The sequence below is a fragment of the Sycon ciliatum genome, chromosome 3 (genome assembly GCF_964019385.1).
Source record: "Sycon ciliatum chromosome 3, ocSycCili1.1, whole genome shotgun sequence".
NCBI lineage: Eukaryota > Metazoa > Porifera > Calcarea > Leucosolenida > Sycettidae > Sycon > Sycon ciliatum.
Window position 1 is genome coordinate 32707301 of NC_088645.1, and position 13715 is coordinate 32721015.

Consider the following 13715-nt stretch of genomic DNA (forward strand, 5'->3'; position numbering starts at 1 on the left):
TTTTTGTTCACAGATGTCTTGGTGCTGAAATGATCAGTAGTCTTTTCAGCACTTTCTTTGATTTAGTCAATGGTCGTGCCACGCGTGGTCAGGCTTCACGTCTGCTTTGTGTCCCGTTTTTGCCGGGTCCTTCCGGTCGATTCACTATTCAGTTCATCGGTAGTGTGTACTGGAACTGACTGCCGCCTGATGTCCGCTCCATCACAATTCCTTCTGCATTAAAGAAAGAAATTACAAACGATATCTTAAACTCTCTTACCCTCTCCTAAGATCTCAAAGACGCATAACTGTCAACATTCCCTCAACCCTGGAACCTTTGCATCCGTTGCATTATTTTCATGAGATATTCATCAAATTCCAATTCGTTACTTGTAGTACTCCCTCATTGATTTGTTTCCGTCTTCTCTTTGTAGTAGTATTCTTTTATTTATAGTGGAGAAACCAAAATAGGCAGACGCCTAATAACAATGGACCCCCTGTGCCTTGTTCATGATTGCATTTTCCTCTTCCTCCTTTTCTTATATCACCACCTTCATCATTTTGCGAGAACTGTGGCAATACGCCCAGTGAGAAGGCAGATTTTGCCTGTGCTTCTGGTGAAGTAAAATAAAGCTAAACAAACAATAAACAAACAAACAAGAGGGAACATTTCACCGGACAGGGGCTCCAGTGCAGGCTCCACACAGACAACGTGGGCTACTTCCCGCAGCAAATTGGCGGTGAGGTCGCGAATCTCATTGCCGCATTCCAGGTAAGCCACCAACTGATCACGACAGTGCATGCGTCGTGTCAAACTGCTTTATCCACATACCAAACATGCATGAAACTTACTAGAAAAAGTACTGAATTCTGCCAATTTTTCTGCCGGCATTATCCGCCGGTGCCTAGTAATCGGAAGAGCCTATCGTCAGGGGAATGGAAATAAGATTGGAACATAAGAACCCCTAGACGACAATCGTAGTAAACCCTTCGCTGACTTTTTGGGGGTGAATTCCGGGTGTTTAAGCACACCCACGTGTACACACACACACGCACACATACACATCGCATGGGTGAGCTACTGCAGCAAGCTTGGCTCGGATCAGCTGGGAAGCATAGTCCTCGGGAAAACAGCCGTAATGGGGGGGGGTTTACTGGTCACGGGGACCGTGATTGGTCATGGGGCCTTATACTCTGGAAAATATGGCTTATGGCACTCACTTCGGCCTGGACGTGTCTCTAATGCTAATGCAGCGCCACCGCGGAAATCCAAATTCCTTGCCTTCTGTGTGGCTGCTGCTGCCATCATGAGTTTCCTTTTGGAGTGGAGACATCCTTTCTTATATTATGGTTTCTTCTTTCCATGTGAGTCAATCTTGCGAATAATGAGCGGGCATGACGAAAGTGCTCTTAGTCGCAGGTTCGCTGCATTATCTCTTCTGATGCACAACAGCACAGCTGGAAGCAGTTTTCAATTGGTCCGGTCCTACCATAGTCTTTCATACAGTTTGTGTATAATATGGCGGTTTGTGTATAATATGGCGGTTTGTGTATAATATGGCGGCGGGTACACTTGTACACATGCCCTTCTCAGCAATAAACACATGTTGGTGGTTGCTAAGTTGGTCCGGTGATAACCGGACCAACCGGACCGGTTGCGGCGGGCCTGCACAAGTTAGCAAATGGAACAAGGCTTTTTAAGTAGGCTGTTACTAACTTGTGTTTGAAGTACCGGTATAATGTTCATACTGACTTGTGTTTGGCTCTGTCCTCGTGGCATCGAGCACTTGTTGGCAAGGGTTTAGCAACATACCTGTGGTGTTTCTTTGTATGCATGCAATTTTCAGACCCTCCACCGTGAGGTCAATATCCAGTGGCACTATACCAGCCGCCATGGAACGCCGTAGCATGGCCACCTCCGTAACCACCTTCGTAACCAGTGCGGCGAGTTTGTTTATCGGCCGCCCGCTGCCAGTACCGCCCGCTCGGCCTCCCGTCCCTGCACCACGGGATCTACGCGCCGTGTCTCTGAACGACTGGAGGCACGACACTGCTGTTGCCAAGGCGATGTGTCGCCGGCGAATGCTGGCTCGGCCCGAAAGCCTCGACGTCCGGGACCTGTCTAAAGTGCATAGCGAGGAGAACAGCGGTAAGACTAACTGTGTGTTTGTCGAGGACTTGCATCCTGGTTTTTTTATAGCGTCCCTACATCCCCTGTGTCTTGTTTTGTGCTTGTCTCCACATGTCTTTTTGTAGGGCTGTGTTCCCAGTAAAAATATACATAAAAATATAAAATATATATAAAAATAGTACGGATGAGTGAGATCCAATCAAGCGAGTCAATACCACGCCGGGCGCTTTGCAGCCCTGGACCTGCCAACGCTGGGATTTGAACTGATGCAGGAGCGCTAGCTTGACTCGCGCCATCGGATTTTGTTGAGCGGCAGTTTACATCGGGTGCCGAAGAACGGAGGGTGTCCACAGGAGGCTGGTCGTGGTGTTATCCCGAGATTCCAGCATGTTTGTTTTTTAAAATGTGCATTTAAAGTGCCTGAAGTCCTTGCTGCAAATAGTGCTCAGCACCCTAATACGGGCAGAGCGTACTACACAAGGCACAACAACAGAGACCAAAAAAAGATTTCTCGTTACTCCGAGTTTCGTGTTCAAAAACGCTCATCAGACGAGCGTAGCGAGAAAGCTTTTATTCAAGTCATGCTGCTAGCCTTCTATATGTATACAGGTAATTTGAACCAGGGAGTACAGTACTGAAGTCTGGCACATTCGAGCTCTCCGCCTTCTCCGTGAAATAATATTTTTTTTAAAGGTTCTGCGTTCCGGCTCTTCCGCCTTCTCTGCGAACATAAGAAAACTAGAGGAAAACAAGCAAACACAAGAAGCAAGAATGACAAGAAAAGCAAAAGATATGAGAACATGGTATAAATGAGCACGGCAATCGACCTCAACAGGGATAGCCGCCTCGGCAACAACAAGAGCAGCTGAGTCCGCGGCAAAGACCTGTGCATAGAGGCGCCTAGCACCCCTCAGGCACATCACACTGGATCAGGCCAAGGCAAAGCTGATCTGACACCGGATTGAAGCCATCACGGCACTGTAGGCCTCTCCGGTCTTGTCGGCGATGAGGGACGCTATCCTCTTGTACAGAGAGGTGGCAGATTTCCCCATGCCTCCCATAGTGGAGAACACGGCGGGAACAAAGCTGAAGTGTTCCACTTCCCGGATTCGCTACTCATAGGCACGGCGCTTAGCTTTTTCGTGACGGGAGTAGCTAGCAGCAAATGAGTTGAGGCGATTCGAGGACGCAAAAGGGTTAAACACCCGGACATTAATGTAGGTGCGCTCGGACAACACTAGTGTGCAATACCTGTATATCTTTGGTTCCACTCGTATGCGTTCTTTTAAATGTTGGTTGCTAGCCTGCTTGTTCTCCAGTGCCTGATGGTGCTGCAGCTGAATCTCTAGAGAACTTTGGTGGATTCACACGTATGTGACCGCATTAGCAGTGCAAACAAGCGTATTCAGAGGTGCACGTATTTTTTTCTCTGTGCGTGGATGCGTGCATGTGTGTGCGTGTGTACGTGTGTGTACGTGCTTGTGGTTGTGTGTGCGTACTTGCATGCATGAGTGCATGAGCACGTGCGCTCCTGCGTGCATCCACCGGTGAGCACGTGCGCTCCTGCGTGCATCCACCGGTGGCTGTGCTTTTCCATCCTTGTTTTTGCATGATTCAGAGTCCAGCGCCCTTCTCCAGAGTTACGCCGGTAGCATTCCTCAGCTTGGTCATGATGACATCATCGGTAGCATTCCTCAGCTTGGTCATGATGACATCATCCAGCAAGCAGAGTACATAGGTAATGTACAGAGCTTTCACACAACTATACACCGCGCTACACAAAAACGGTCTTTCGGCTAAAAATTCTTCCAAATACCGTACTGGCAATATATATGGTCGCAGTGAGGCCATGAAGCGTTACATTGGCACATGTTTACCGCACGCAGGGCGTTACATGCAAAGTCGCACAGGAGCCGTTACACAGGTTTCTATATTGCCGCAGTCCTTTTTTTGCTATTGCCGCATCACTTTTTTGCTATTGCCGCATCATTTTTTTTGCTATTGCCGCATCATTTTTTGCAAACTGCAATGAAAAGATCGCCGCACCCCGCAGGACGCGCGTTACGAACGCAACGAAAATTTGTCGCACTAGCCTGGTCGCGCGTTACGCCGCACCCCCCTGCGTTACGCGTTACGCGGCAACATATATTGCCAGTACGGTAGAACACCGCGGAGGATGTAGCCAGTGTGCTGACAGTGCTGAACACCGCGGAGGATGTAGCCAGTGTGCTAACAGTGCTGAACACCGCGGAGGATGTAGCCAGTGTGCTGACAGTGCTGAACACCGCGGAGGATGTAGCCAGTGTGCTGACAGTGCTGAACACCGCGGAGGCAGAGTGTAATACAAAACACCAAATAGAATACATAAAGTAAAATCTGTAAAGGCGACCACTCGGATAAGGCGACCGCCTGTCCTAGAAGACCACTGAAACCAGGACCACGGGATACCATTTCCAGTCTAATGAACCTGGATAAGGAGACTACCCGGTAACAGAGACCACCTTTTGAAGGTCCCATGAGCGGTCGTCTTAGACAGGTTTCACTGTAAATCCAAATTTTCGGCCCAGGCCCATCTTACTAGTAGTGTTATGAAATTGTGTGAAACATGAAGTGGCTACAGTGGAGTCTGCACATCCTGAGGACAATGACTGGCCCAAGAAATCCAACCTCATGAATAAAATAGCATTGCCGGGCGCTACGCAGCCTTGGCACTATACACACTAGTCTGTGCACTCGAGTGTAGCGCTACTTTATTCCTGCGGTTGGATTTCTCTGCCCAGCACTCCACTTCACTGGCTTGCCGTAGCCAGTGGCCATCTTTGGAAGAAGTCAAGATGTGTTGTTTGAATTGTGTTTTGTACCAGTGCTTGTGTGCATTGATTTGGTGATGTCCCGCAATCGCCATCCATTGCTGATATTCATGCCCATTGACCTATGCACACACAAACACAACCTCACACACGTACACACGCACACGCACACACACACACACACACACACACACACACATAATACATACACGCATACACATGCACACACACACGCACGCATGCACCCCCCCCCCCCCCACACACACACACACATGCCGTAGCGTTGCACATGCCAGTCCTGTCAGCTTTTCGTCCGCTTTTCCTTGCTCCAGATCATGGCCAACGGAGTACGGTGTTCAGGGTTCAGTATCGCCGTAACAACCAAGGAAATAGTGAAGAAGTCAGCATGACTTGGCAGACAGCAGTGATCAAAGTACCGTATGGTTAGTACCGCCGAGCACGTGAAAACGATGCTCAGGGTCAAAATTTGAGGTTTTAAGTAATCGTGCCCCTGTGGTAGCCAAACCCTACAGGTTTCATGTACTTGTAAGAAAACCCAGATGGAAATCCGTCAACAAATGATGCTGTGATGGTGATTTTGTGCCCTGTTTTTATTTTATTTTAACCACAAACGTTATCAAGTTCAAACATGAAATGCGTTTTTCTCCGTTTAGTCGAGTCCAGCTTAGCACCCGTTTCACATGCCCGCACCACTTGTGCGTGAGACCCAGACTAGTGTGCAGCCGGTGACCGGTATACACGCATGTCTGTCATAAGGCGACCACCTGGTGACAGAGACCACAATGTCATTTTGAAGGTCCCGTGAGCGATCGTCTTAGACAGGTTTCCCTGTAGATCACTATAATGATGTATAAATCCAGGAATTTTGCCGCCGGTACTGCAACCCATTCTAGCTGCACACTTTGGGTTTAGTACACTCTTTTGGTACCCGGGATATGCTAGCCTGCTGAAATGGTTGTGCAGAAGTTTCAATTGTGTCTGTATCGAGAAGAGAACGAAAGTGTTCGGTTGCTAAAATGGGCGTTACTTGACTGTGTGGATTGCGTCGGTGCTGACACTTGTCTAGAAATAAAAAAAGTGTGTCTACATCCTTTCCTGTTTTGCCTGAGTTGATGCTATCGTGTCGGACGGTGTATGACGTCCAGCGAAGACTGAGTTACATTGAACTGGATATTATATGCCACCCTTGGGGCTAAACCATTCGGCTAGTAAATGCTTTTTTTAAGAGATTGTTGGGGTGTCAGCGGAATGGATTCTTGCAATGTTTGCATGCTCAGGCAACTCGCAGTGCCAGTCCGTCTTCGAAGAAGCGCACAGCCTAAGGCTGTTGGACAATGCGAATGTACTACAGGTGCTGGGAATGTGCTGCGGGACCCTGCAAAGTAAGTGGGTTTATTTATTTATTCTTGTGTTGTTGTTGTTGTTGTTGTTGTTTTTGTTGTTGTTGTTGTTGTTGTTGTTGTTGTTGTTGTTGTTGTTGTTGTTGTTGTTGTTGTTGTTGTTGTTGTTGTTGTTGTTGTTGTTGTTGTTGTTGTTGTTGTTGTTGTTGTTGTTGTTGTTGTTGTTGTTGTTGTTGTTGTTGTTGTTGTTGTTGTTGTTGTTGTTGTTGTTGTTGTTGTTGTTGTTGTTGTTGTTGTTGTTGTTGTTGTTGTTGTTGTTGTTGTTGTTGTTGTTGTTGTTGTTGTTGTTGTTGTTGTTGTTGTTGTTGTTGTTGTTGTTGTTGTTGTTGTTGTTGTTGTTGTTGTTGTTGTTGTTGTTGTTGTTGTTGTTGTTGTTGTTGTTGTTGTTGTTGTTGTTGTTGTTGTTGTTGTTGTTGTTGTTGTTGTTGTTGTTGTTGTTGTTGTTGTTGTTGTTGTTGTTGTCGTTGTTGTTGTTGTTGAGCTTCATCAACGTCAATGATCCTAAACTGATTACACCAGGTCAGGACACTCAGAGAATAAACATGAATTCTATCCGCTACTTCCTGATGCAGTGAGAGTTGCATCTGCGCCTTTGATCCTCGGTCCTGGAGGGTGGTGTTGGTCCTGCGGATGCGAGAAGCTCGGTCTAACTAGGTAAAAAATGTGAACCGTAGTTTTTTTGTCAACTACTTGCCCGCTTCTCCAATATGCTTTGGTTTTCATTGCCCGGGTGCAAGTTAGCATTTTAAACCCTTCAAGAGCAGGTGGGAATGTATTGTGTTTAAGTTCTGACAAGGCCCAGGAATAGGCAGCAACTGATCTGATCACACCAGTACACTACGCAGTGGTTCACGTGTGCGGTTTGAATGTTTGCTTGGGGTGTGTGGGATGGAGGCACTGTTTGCAAGCTGTACGGTAAAGTGCTGTTTGTCTACATTCTGTATTTCGCGGCATTCAGCGCCGCCATTTGTTCTGCTGGAGCACTGCTCGTCCGGTAGCCTCCTGGAGCTACTGCTGGGACGACGGCAAGTGCAGCGTCAGGTTGACGCACGCTATGACGCTCGTTGCCAGGACGACGACGCCATGGGATACGCGTCGCTGGATGAAGTCGAGGCCATCCCGGCCACAAGCCCCAACCAAGTTATTCCTGTTAGCGTCATGCTGGGTCTTGCTGCACAGCTGGCTCATGGTATGGAGGCGCTAGCAAATGCCCAGGTAAATCTCATCATTGACTCGGATGGAGAGCCAAGGATTAATTTATAGTAGAGAAAACCTCCAGGGAACTACGAGACGTGCTAGCTGATAGCCAGTTAATGTATAGAACGTCAGTACCGTCGGTCAGTGTCGTGGAATGTTATAGCATGAGCTGATTGTTTAATGATTGTTGGTGCTAGTGGACATTATAGCATAACTTGCAGTTCCTTTCTTTACTATAAAATAGTATAAATCTCATAATTATTGCCAACCTGATGATAGCCCGGCATGAACAGAGGGGAACCAAAGCATTCAGTTCGGAAATTTCCTCGGCGTTCATTTGGACTGGTGTGGACTGCGCAGATTTGTGTATCGGTGGTGCATTGAACAATATGACAATGTCATAAATTGTAACGAGTGAGCCAGTTTTTATTGCGGTATAGGGCAACATTCGGGGGTGGGTGGGGGCATGTACCCCGTCCCCGTGTTCCATTCGCAATTATAGCACATTCAGGGGAGGCTCGAAGGACCAAATGTTACAGGTAAGAATTCAAAATCCTATACACGTGCACAGGCACACGCAAATGGGACAACACACCATTAGACGTTCTGGATTTCTCCTTGCAAAGACTTCGACCATAACTGGCATAAACTCAAAAAACAAAACAAAAGGAAGCAAAAAAAGGGGGGCTGGGTAGGGTGCATGTACCCCGTGTTTCATTTACAACTATACCACATTCGGGGGGGGGGGGGGTGCCCTGGGTAGGTGGTCTACAATCATGAATACCGGTATGGCCCCATTTAGGGGAGAGGGGTGCCCTGGGTAGGGGTGCATGTACCCTGTGATCTATTTCTGTGCCATAACAGTACACGTCATCACCGGTGTTTGTGTCCCCCACACTGCTAGATGGTCCACGGCAGGCTGTGCGCTGGCACCACACTGGTTACTGCGGACATGGCGGTGAAGATTGCTGGCATGCGATCGGCAGGTTGTCAGCCAGCAGGGGAGGAATCCGATAGCTGGGTGAGTTGATCCCAGTGAGTGCGTTCGATTGTGCCCTCGAATCGCTTCATGAATCCATTCACCGTCGTGGCGAATCGCCCCTGGCTATTCACATCACCCCATGTGAATGCTATTCTAGTCTGGGATGAATGGCTTCCGAATCGATTCCAGGGCTCGTGACATGAAATCAAACGGCGAGGTTCCACTCTTGAATTAATTCAAGTGCGTAATCGAACGCTCTCAGCGGTAACATTCCACTATTGCAGATTTTCTGTTGAAAAAAAGAACTGACCGCATTGTGTTGCGTACGCCTGCATGATCCTTCCCTGCCTTGCCTCTGTTCGGCGCAGGCACTAGCGAGCATGTGAATTCAGTTCTCTTGATTGTAAGTTTCATCTTAATTGTACATCAATGTGCATAGAATACTCGCGTGTGAAAGACAACGTTAATACGGATCAAACTGCTCGCCATTGGGGAAGTTCCAGAGTGAATGCCGCTGTCTGATGATCGCTGATATGCATCATGTGATATGCATCATGTGATATGCATCATGTGATATGCATCATGTGATATGCATCATGTGATATGCATCATGTGAAACTTGAAGTAACAGCTACACTGCCTTTCACATCCGTTATTTGTGTATCTTCAGTACTTGAGATTTTGCGCTTACATCATCCAATGAGATGGATCTCAGGTACAAAATTGGCATGGCCCAAGTCCAGTGAACATGTTTGATAATTTATAATGATTCTTCTTCTCTTCTTCACAGCTATTTCGGTGGCATGCAATGGAGGTGCTGAATGGGACAGCCGAACATTCCGCTGACAGTGATGTGTAAGCCAAGTGATGACTGTATGGCTTGTACATGTATAATGTACATTATCTCTATGAATCCAATGAATGAACCATGACGCTCGTCCCAATACTGGTCCAGCCATAGCTATCTGGAAAGAAACCTGGGATGTGTGTTTCTTGATAAAGTACAATGCATATAATACTGTAGATCTACCTTGCGTGAAACACTAGAAACACACAGCCATGTGTGGGCATGCGTACGTGTCTGTGTGTGTGTGGGGGGGGGGGGGGTGTCTGTGTGTGTGTGTGTGTGTGTGTGTGTGTGTGTGTGTGTGTGTGTGTGTGTGTGTGTGTGTGTGTGTGTGTGTGTGTGTGTGTGTGTGTGTGTGTGTGTGTGTGTGTGTGCAGGGACTAATTTAACCGGTATCGCATCGCAGTTTGCGACGCAAAACACAGTGTCTGCGATTCGAAGTTCGTAGTGAGTCGTGGTAAACTGCGACACAACATACATGTTAGCCAAGTATGGCCCTGGACATAGACTTGTAGTGCACGCGTAGCGCATGCACATGTGTAGCTTTACAGTGTGTGTGGCTGGTTTGGCGCCACGAGATGGCGCGCCATGCACTGTGACTAGATTAGACTGTGTGTGTGTGGTTGTCCAGCCTGCACTGCAGCACTGCAGGTAGATTTTACACCATACGCACGCGCGGGCCGCGGGACCATGGCCATATGTCACACTATCTCCGCACGCGCACCGCAGCACGTGCACTTGGAAACTAACTAACTTACATGTACTTACTTACTTGAAGTGCAGCCCAGGAAGCACGAGGCGAGTGTCGACAAGTACTTCACCTGCTTTTGAGATTTAGACCGCGTTGCTTCACTAGCAGTAGGCGTCTCGACCGTTCAGGACTTATCTTTGTAAAATTCTGCTAGCCTTATTGATGAAGCCTCTTCACTGCCGGCATGTCTGTGAAGCAAGGTACTGTGGACAAGTGGATTGCTGAATTTGATCCCAAAAAAGAATGGATTCGCGCAGAGTCGAGTGGTGGAGCTGTGACCAAGATATTTTGCAAGATGTGCAAGGAGAAGGCGTCCTCGCTTCGTGGTTTGAGGAATTACAGCACGGCGTTTGTTGACGGTATAAGTGGAAGTGCACTGAAGACTGCATTGTCGACGAAAAAAAACTGCTATGCAAAATTGTTGCGTTGCTATGCAAACGTCGGGGTGTGTAGCAATTATTGCTATGCAATTTTTTGGAAGTAAATTAGTCCCTGGTGTGTGTGTGTGTGTGTGTGTGTGTGTGTGTGTGTGTGTGTGTGTGTGTGTGTGTGTGTGTGTGTGTGTATGTGTGTGTGTGGGGGGGGGGTGTATGTGTGTGTGGTGTGTGTGTGTGTGTGTGCGTGTGTGTGTGTGTTTATGTGTGTGTGTGTGTGTGTGTGTGTGTGTGCATGTGTGTGTGTGTGCATGTGTGTGCGCCTGTGTGTGTGCCTGTGTGTGTGCGTGCATGTGTGCGTGTGCGTTTGCATGCGCTCTCTGTGTGTTTTTCAGCTGGTCTTTTGCTGTTGTCATCTACGAGATCATGACACTTGGTACGTAGCCAGGATGCAATACGTCAATGAAACATACAATCAGGCTGTTAGAATCACACATGCACACACAGCTCACAGAGGAGAGAAGGTGTAGAGAGTTCTTTCTCGGAGCCCAACGGCAAGGAAAAAGAGAGAATTTTACTGTTTATAAGTTGACCCCAGTTTTGAGTCGACCCCGGTTTTAAGTCGACCCCGGTTTTAAGTCGGCCCGGTTTTAAGTCGACCCGGTTTTAAGTCGACCCCGGTTTTAAGTCGACCCCGATTTTAAGTCGAGAAAACTTGGGGAATTGCCTGAGCCGCAATATCCTAAAGACCTTTCTCGGAAAGCGCAAACCAAATTATTTTGAATTATTCGGAAAGTCTTGAGGTCTGGACTTTTGAACACGCACTATCCAACGTACGTATAGTGATGTATGTCCGGTGTAACTATGATGCCTGCACAGGCAATTTGCCATACGACACGTTTGGCGTTGACAAGGATTCGCTCCCCAGTTTCCTCTCTTCCGGCGGCCGTCTCGAACAACCCAAGCTAATGTCACACTATGTGTGAGTACTGGAGGTGAAGCTGTGATGTGAGAAGTGCTGTTTGTCATGTGATGTGAGATGTGCTATTTGTCATGTGATGTGAGATGTGTTATTTCAACTTATTTGTCATGTGATGTGCGAGGTGCTATTTGTCATGTGATGTACATTAGCATGTGTATGTAATGGCCACTGTGTTTGCTCTCTTCTCGTATCCATACAATAATGTACATTGCGGACTGCAGTATTTGTGTGCTCGTAACTTTGGGGCCCACAGTTGGGTGTCTTTCTTTTAGGGAGAGACATGTTGTGGTGGTTGTTGTTGTTGTTCCACTTCACCTCCGATCCGCAACACACAAACAGCCCTTGGCTACACCACGTACAGCGATTTTTTCAGATTTTCACCCAGGAGGAGGAGGGCATCATCAGCGATCAAGGTCTGTTTGTGTGTTGCGGATTGGAGGTGAACTAAAAAGATGACAATGCTACAATGGAGCTTCAAAGATCTTAAACAGAGTTTTTATTGTTGTTTGTTGATCACAGCTACTCCCTGATGAAGGAATGCTGGAGCCAAGCTCCGTTAGACCGGCCAGACTTCCACTCCATTGTCGACACTCTGGATCGGCTTCTCAATGCTGAAGTAAGCTGCAGAGAATAGCATGTTTTTGGTCTGCAAATTTATCCGCGCGGGAGTCCATTCCGTGACAAGACAAGGACTGATTCATACACATTGAGCATGCGTATTTTAAAACAGATGAGAGAGAGAGACAAATCCGAGAGAGACAGATGAGAGAGAGACAATGCGGAGAGACAATGCTGCGGCACTTGAAACACTATACACTACGTACGCGGTGTGCGCATGCATGCATGCTTCCATAAGATGTGTGTTCTATGCTCTTCTTTATTGACACAGTACATGGAAGTCTGAGGATCTCACTTTGGACGGTTACAGCACCCCGCCCGATCTTGGACTGCAGGATTGCCAGTCACGCCGGGAACCGTTGATCGATCTTTGTAAACATGCACATCGCTTTCTCAATATATTCCGCTGATTGACACTGGTGATGTGGTAACGGTGCAAATGGCACCTCCTCCAGCCATGTTCCATACATAAACTATTGACGATGTAGCTCCACTGAAAAGGGCGTTATTCGCAAGAAGACAACGCCCCACCTCCTCCAGCCATGTTCCACACACAAACTATTGACGATGTAGCTCCACTGAAAAGGGCGTTGTTCGCAAGACGACGACAACCCCCCCCCCCAAAATGAAAAGGACCCGAACAGGATAGACTCAAGTGGAAGAGCGACTTTCGGCGCTAGAGCAACAACACATACCGTCACCTACTGAAGTGCACAAAACAAGGCCTTGGGTGCCACCAGTAGGTTATGCCTTGTTAGGTCTCCGCTGCATGCAGGCTGCTGGCACACCAACTTGTGTTTAACCTTATACTAGAACACCATGTATGCATGCACTGTTGGCCAGAAAATACTCTATTTCAATCCGGGGTTTGTTTCCGGTACCCCTTTCTGGCCATTGCCGCATTGATTTTTTCTAGCTAGCCGTTCCAACTTTGAATCAGTACTCTCCACTTCACTGTTACTATAATCAGTTATCTGAGTGCAGTGACAAGATAGCCATAGCTTGTTTGAAGTTGTTTCTCAACAAATATTCTCACTATGATACTGTACTTGCAGATTATAATACAGCATAGATGCATACTGTAAAAGCAGAAATTTTCGGTGGTGTAATATTTTCGGTGTTCTCCAAAATCGGCGGTTCGGCGGAGGGAAATTTTCGGTAAACCCACGTTCCAGGTAAGTGTACTACTAGTACTATACCGACATTTTCGGTGCGTTTTATTTTCGGTAAAAATTTCGGCACCGAAGTTACCGAAAATAAAACACCACCGAAAATTTCTGCTTTTACAGTACCGGTACGCGGTAGCTTACGTCTCCCCCCCCCCCCCCCTTTCCCATAGTCTTTACTGGCACACGGTGAGTCCAGTGACCGGGTTTTTTCACTATTGAAACATCTCTAACATGTGCGTGCTGGTTCTGGTTCTTCTGTCTTCACCTCCACGCACATGCACTGCTCACAGTCCATATTAGGAATTGTGAGGGGCGTATTGATTCGTTAACACGAGATAGAAACACGCATGGATTGATTCGTTAACACGAGATAGAAACACGCTTGGATGGTAAACTGTGGGAATAACCGTAGTTTTGAGTACTTGTCCATGTGAAACTATCCATGAACTGAGGC

General features: G+C 47.4%; 1 protein-coding gene across 1 annotated transcript; it reads left to right on the top strand.

The window, feature by feature from the left end:
* The first annotated feature begins 1831 nt into the window (after positions 1–1831).
* LOC135812001 (fibroblast growth factor receptor-like) lies at positions 1832–13160 on the top strand. Its single transcript, XM_065325292.1, has 11 exons — positions 1832–2128; positions 3729–3848; positions 5253–5363; positions 6219–6323; positions 7300–7556; positions 8443–8559; positions 9311–9375; positions 10888–10928; positions 11372–11474; positions 11994–12090; positions 12364–13160. The coding sequence occupies exons 1-11, from the start codon at positions 1873–1875 to the stop codon at positions 12376–12378; spliced, it is 1287 nt and encodes a 428-aa protein (XP_065181364.1). The 5' UTR covers positions 1832–1872; the 3' UTR covers positions 12379–13160.
* Positions 13161–13715: the final 555 nt, after the last annotated feature.

What these genes read in the sequence shown, in the direction of transcription:
- LOC135812001 (XM_065325292.1), top strand. Translation starts at nt 1,873, where the DNA reads ATGGAACGCCGTAGCATGGCCACCTCCGTAACCACCTTCGTAACCAGT. An exon ending in AGGCGCTAGCAAATGCCCAG is followed by an intron (nt 7,557 to 8,442) that starts GTAAATCTCATC and finishes CCACACTGCTAG; the next exon opens with ATGGTCCACGGCAGGCTGTG. An exon ending in CTACGAGATCATGACACTTG is followed by an intron (nt 10,929 to 11,371) that starts GTACGTAGCCAG and finishes ATGCCTGCACAG; the next exon opens with GCAATTTGCCATACGACACG.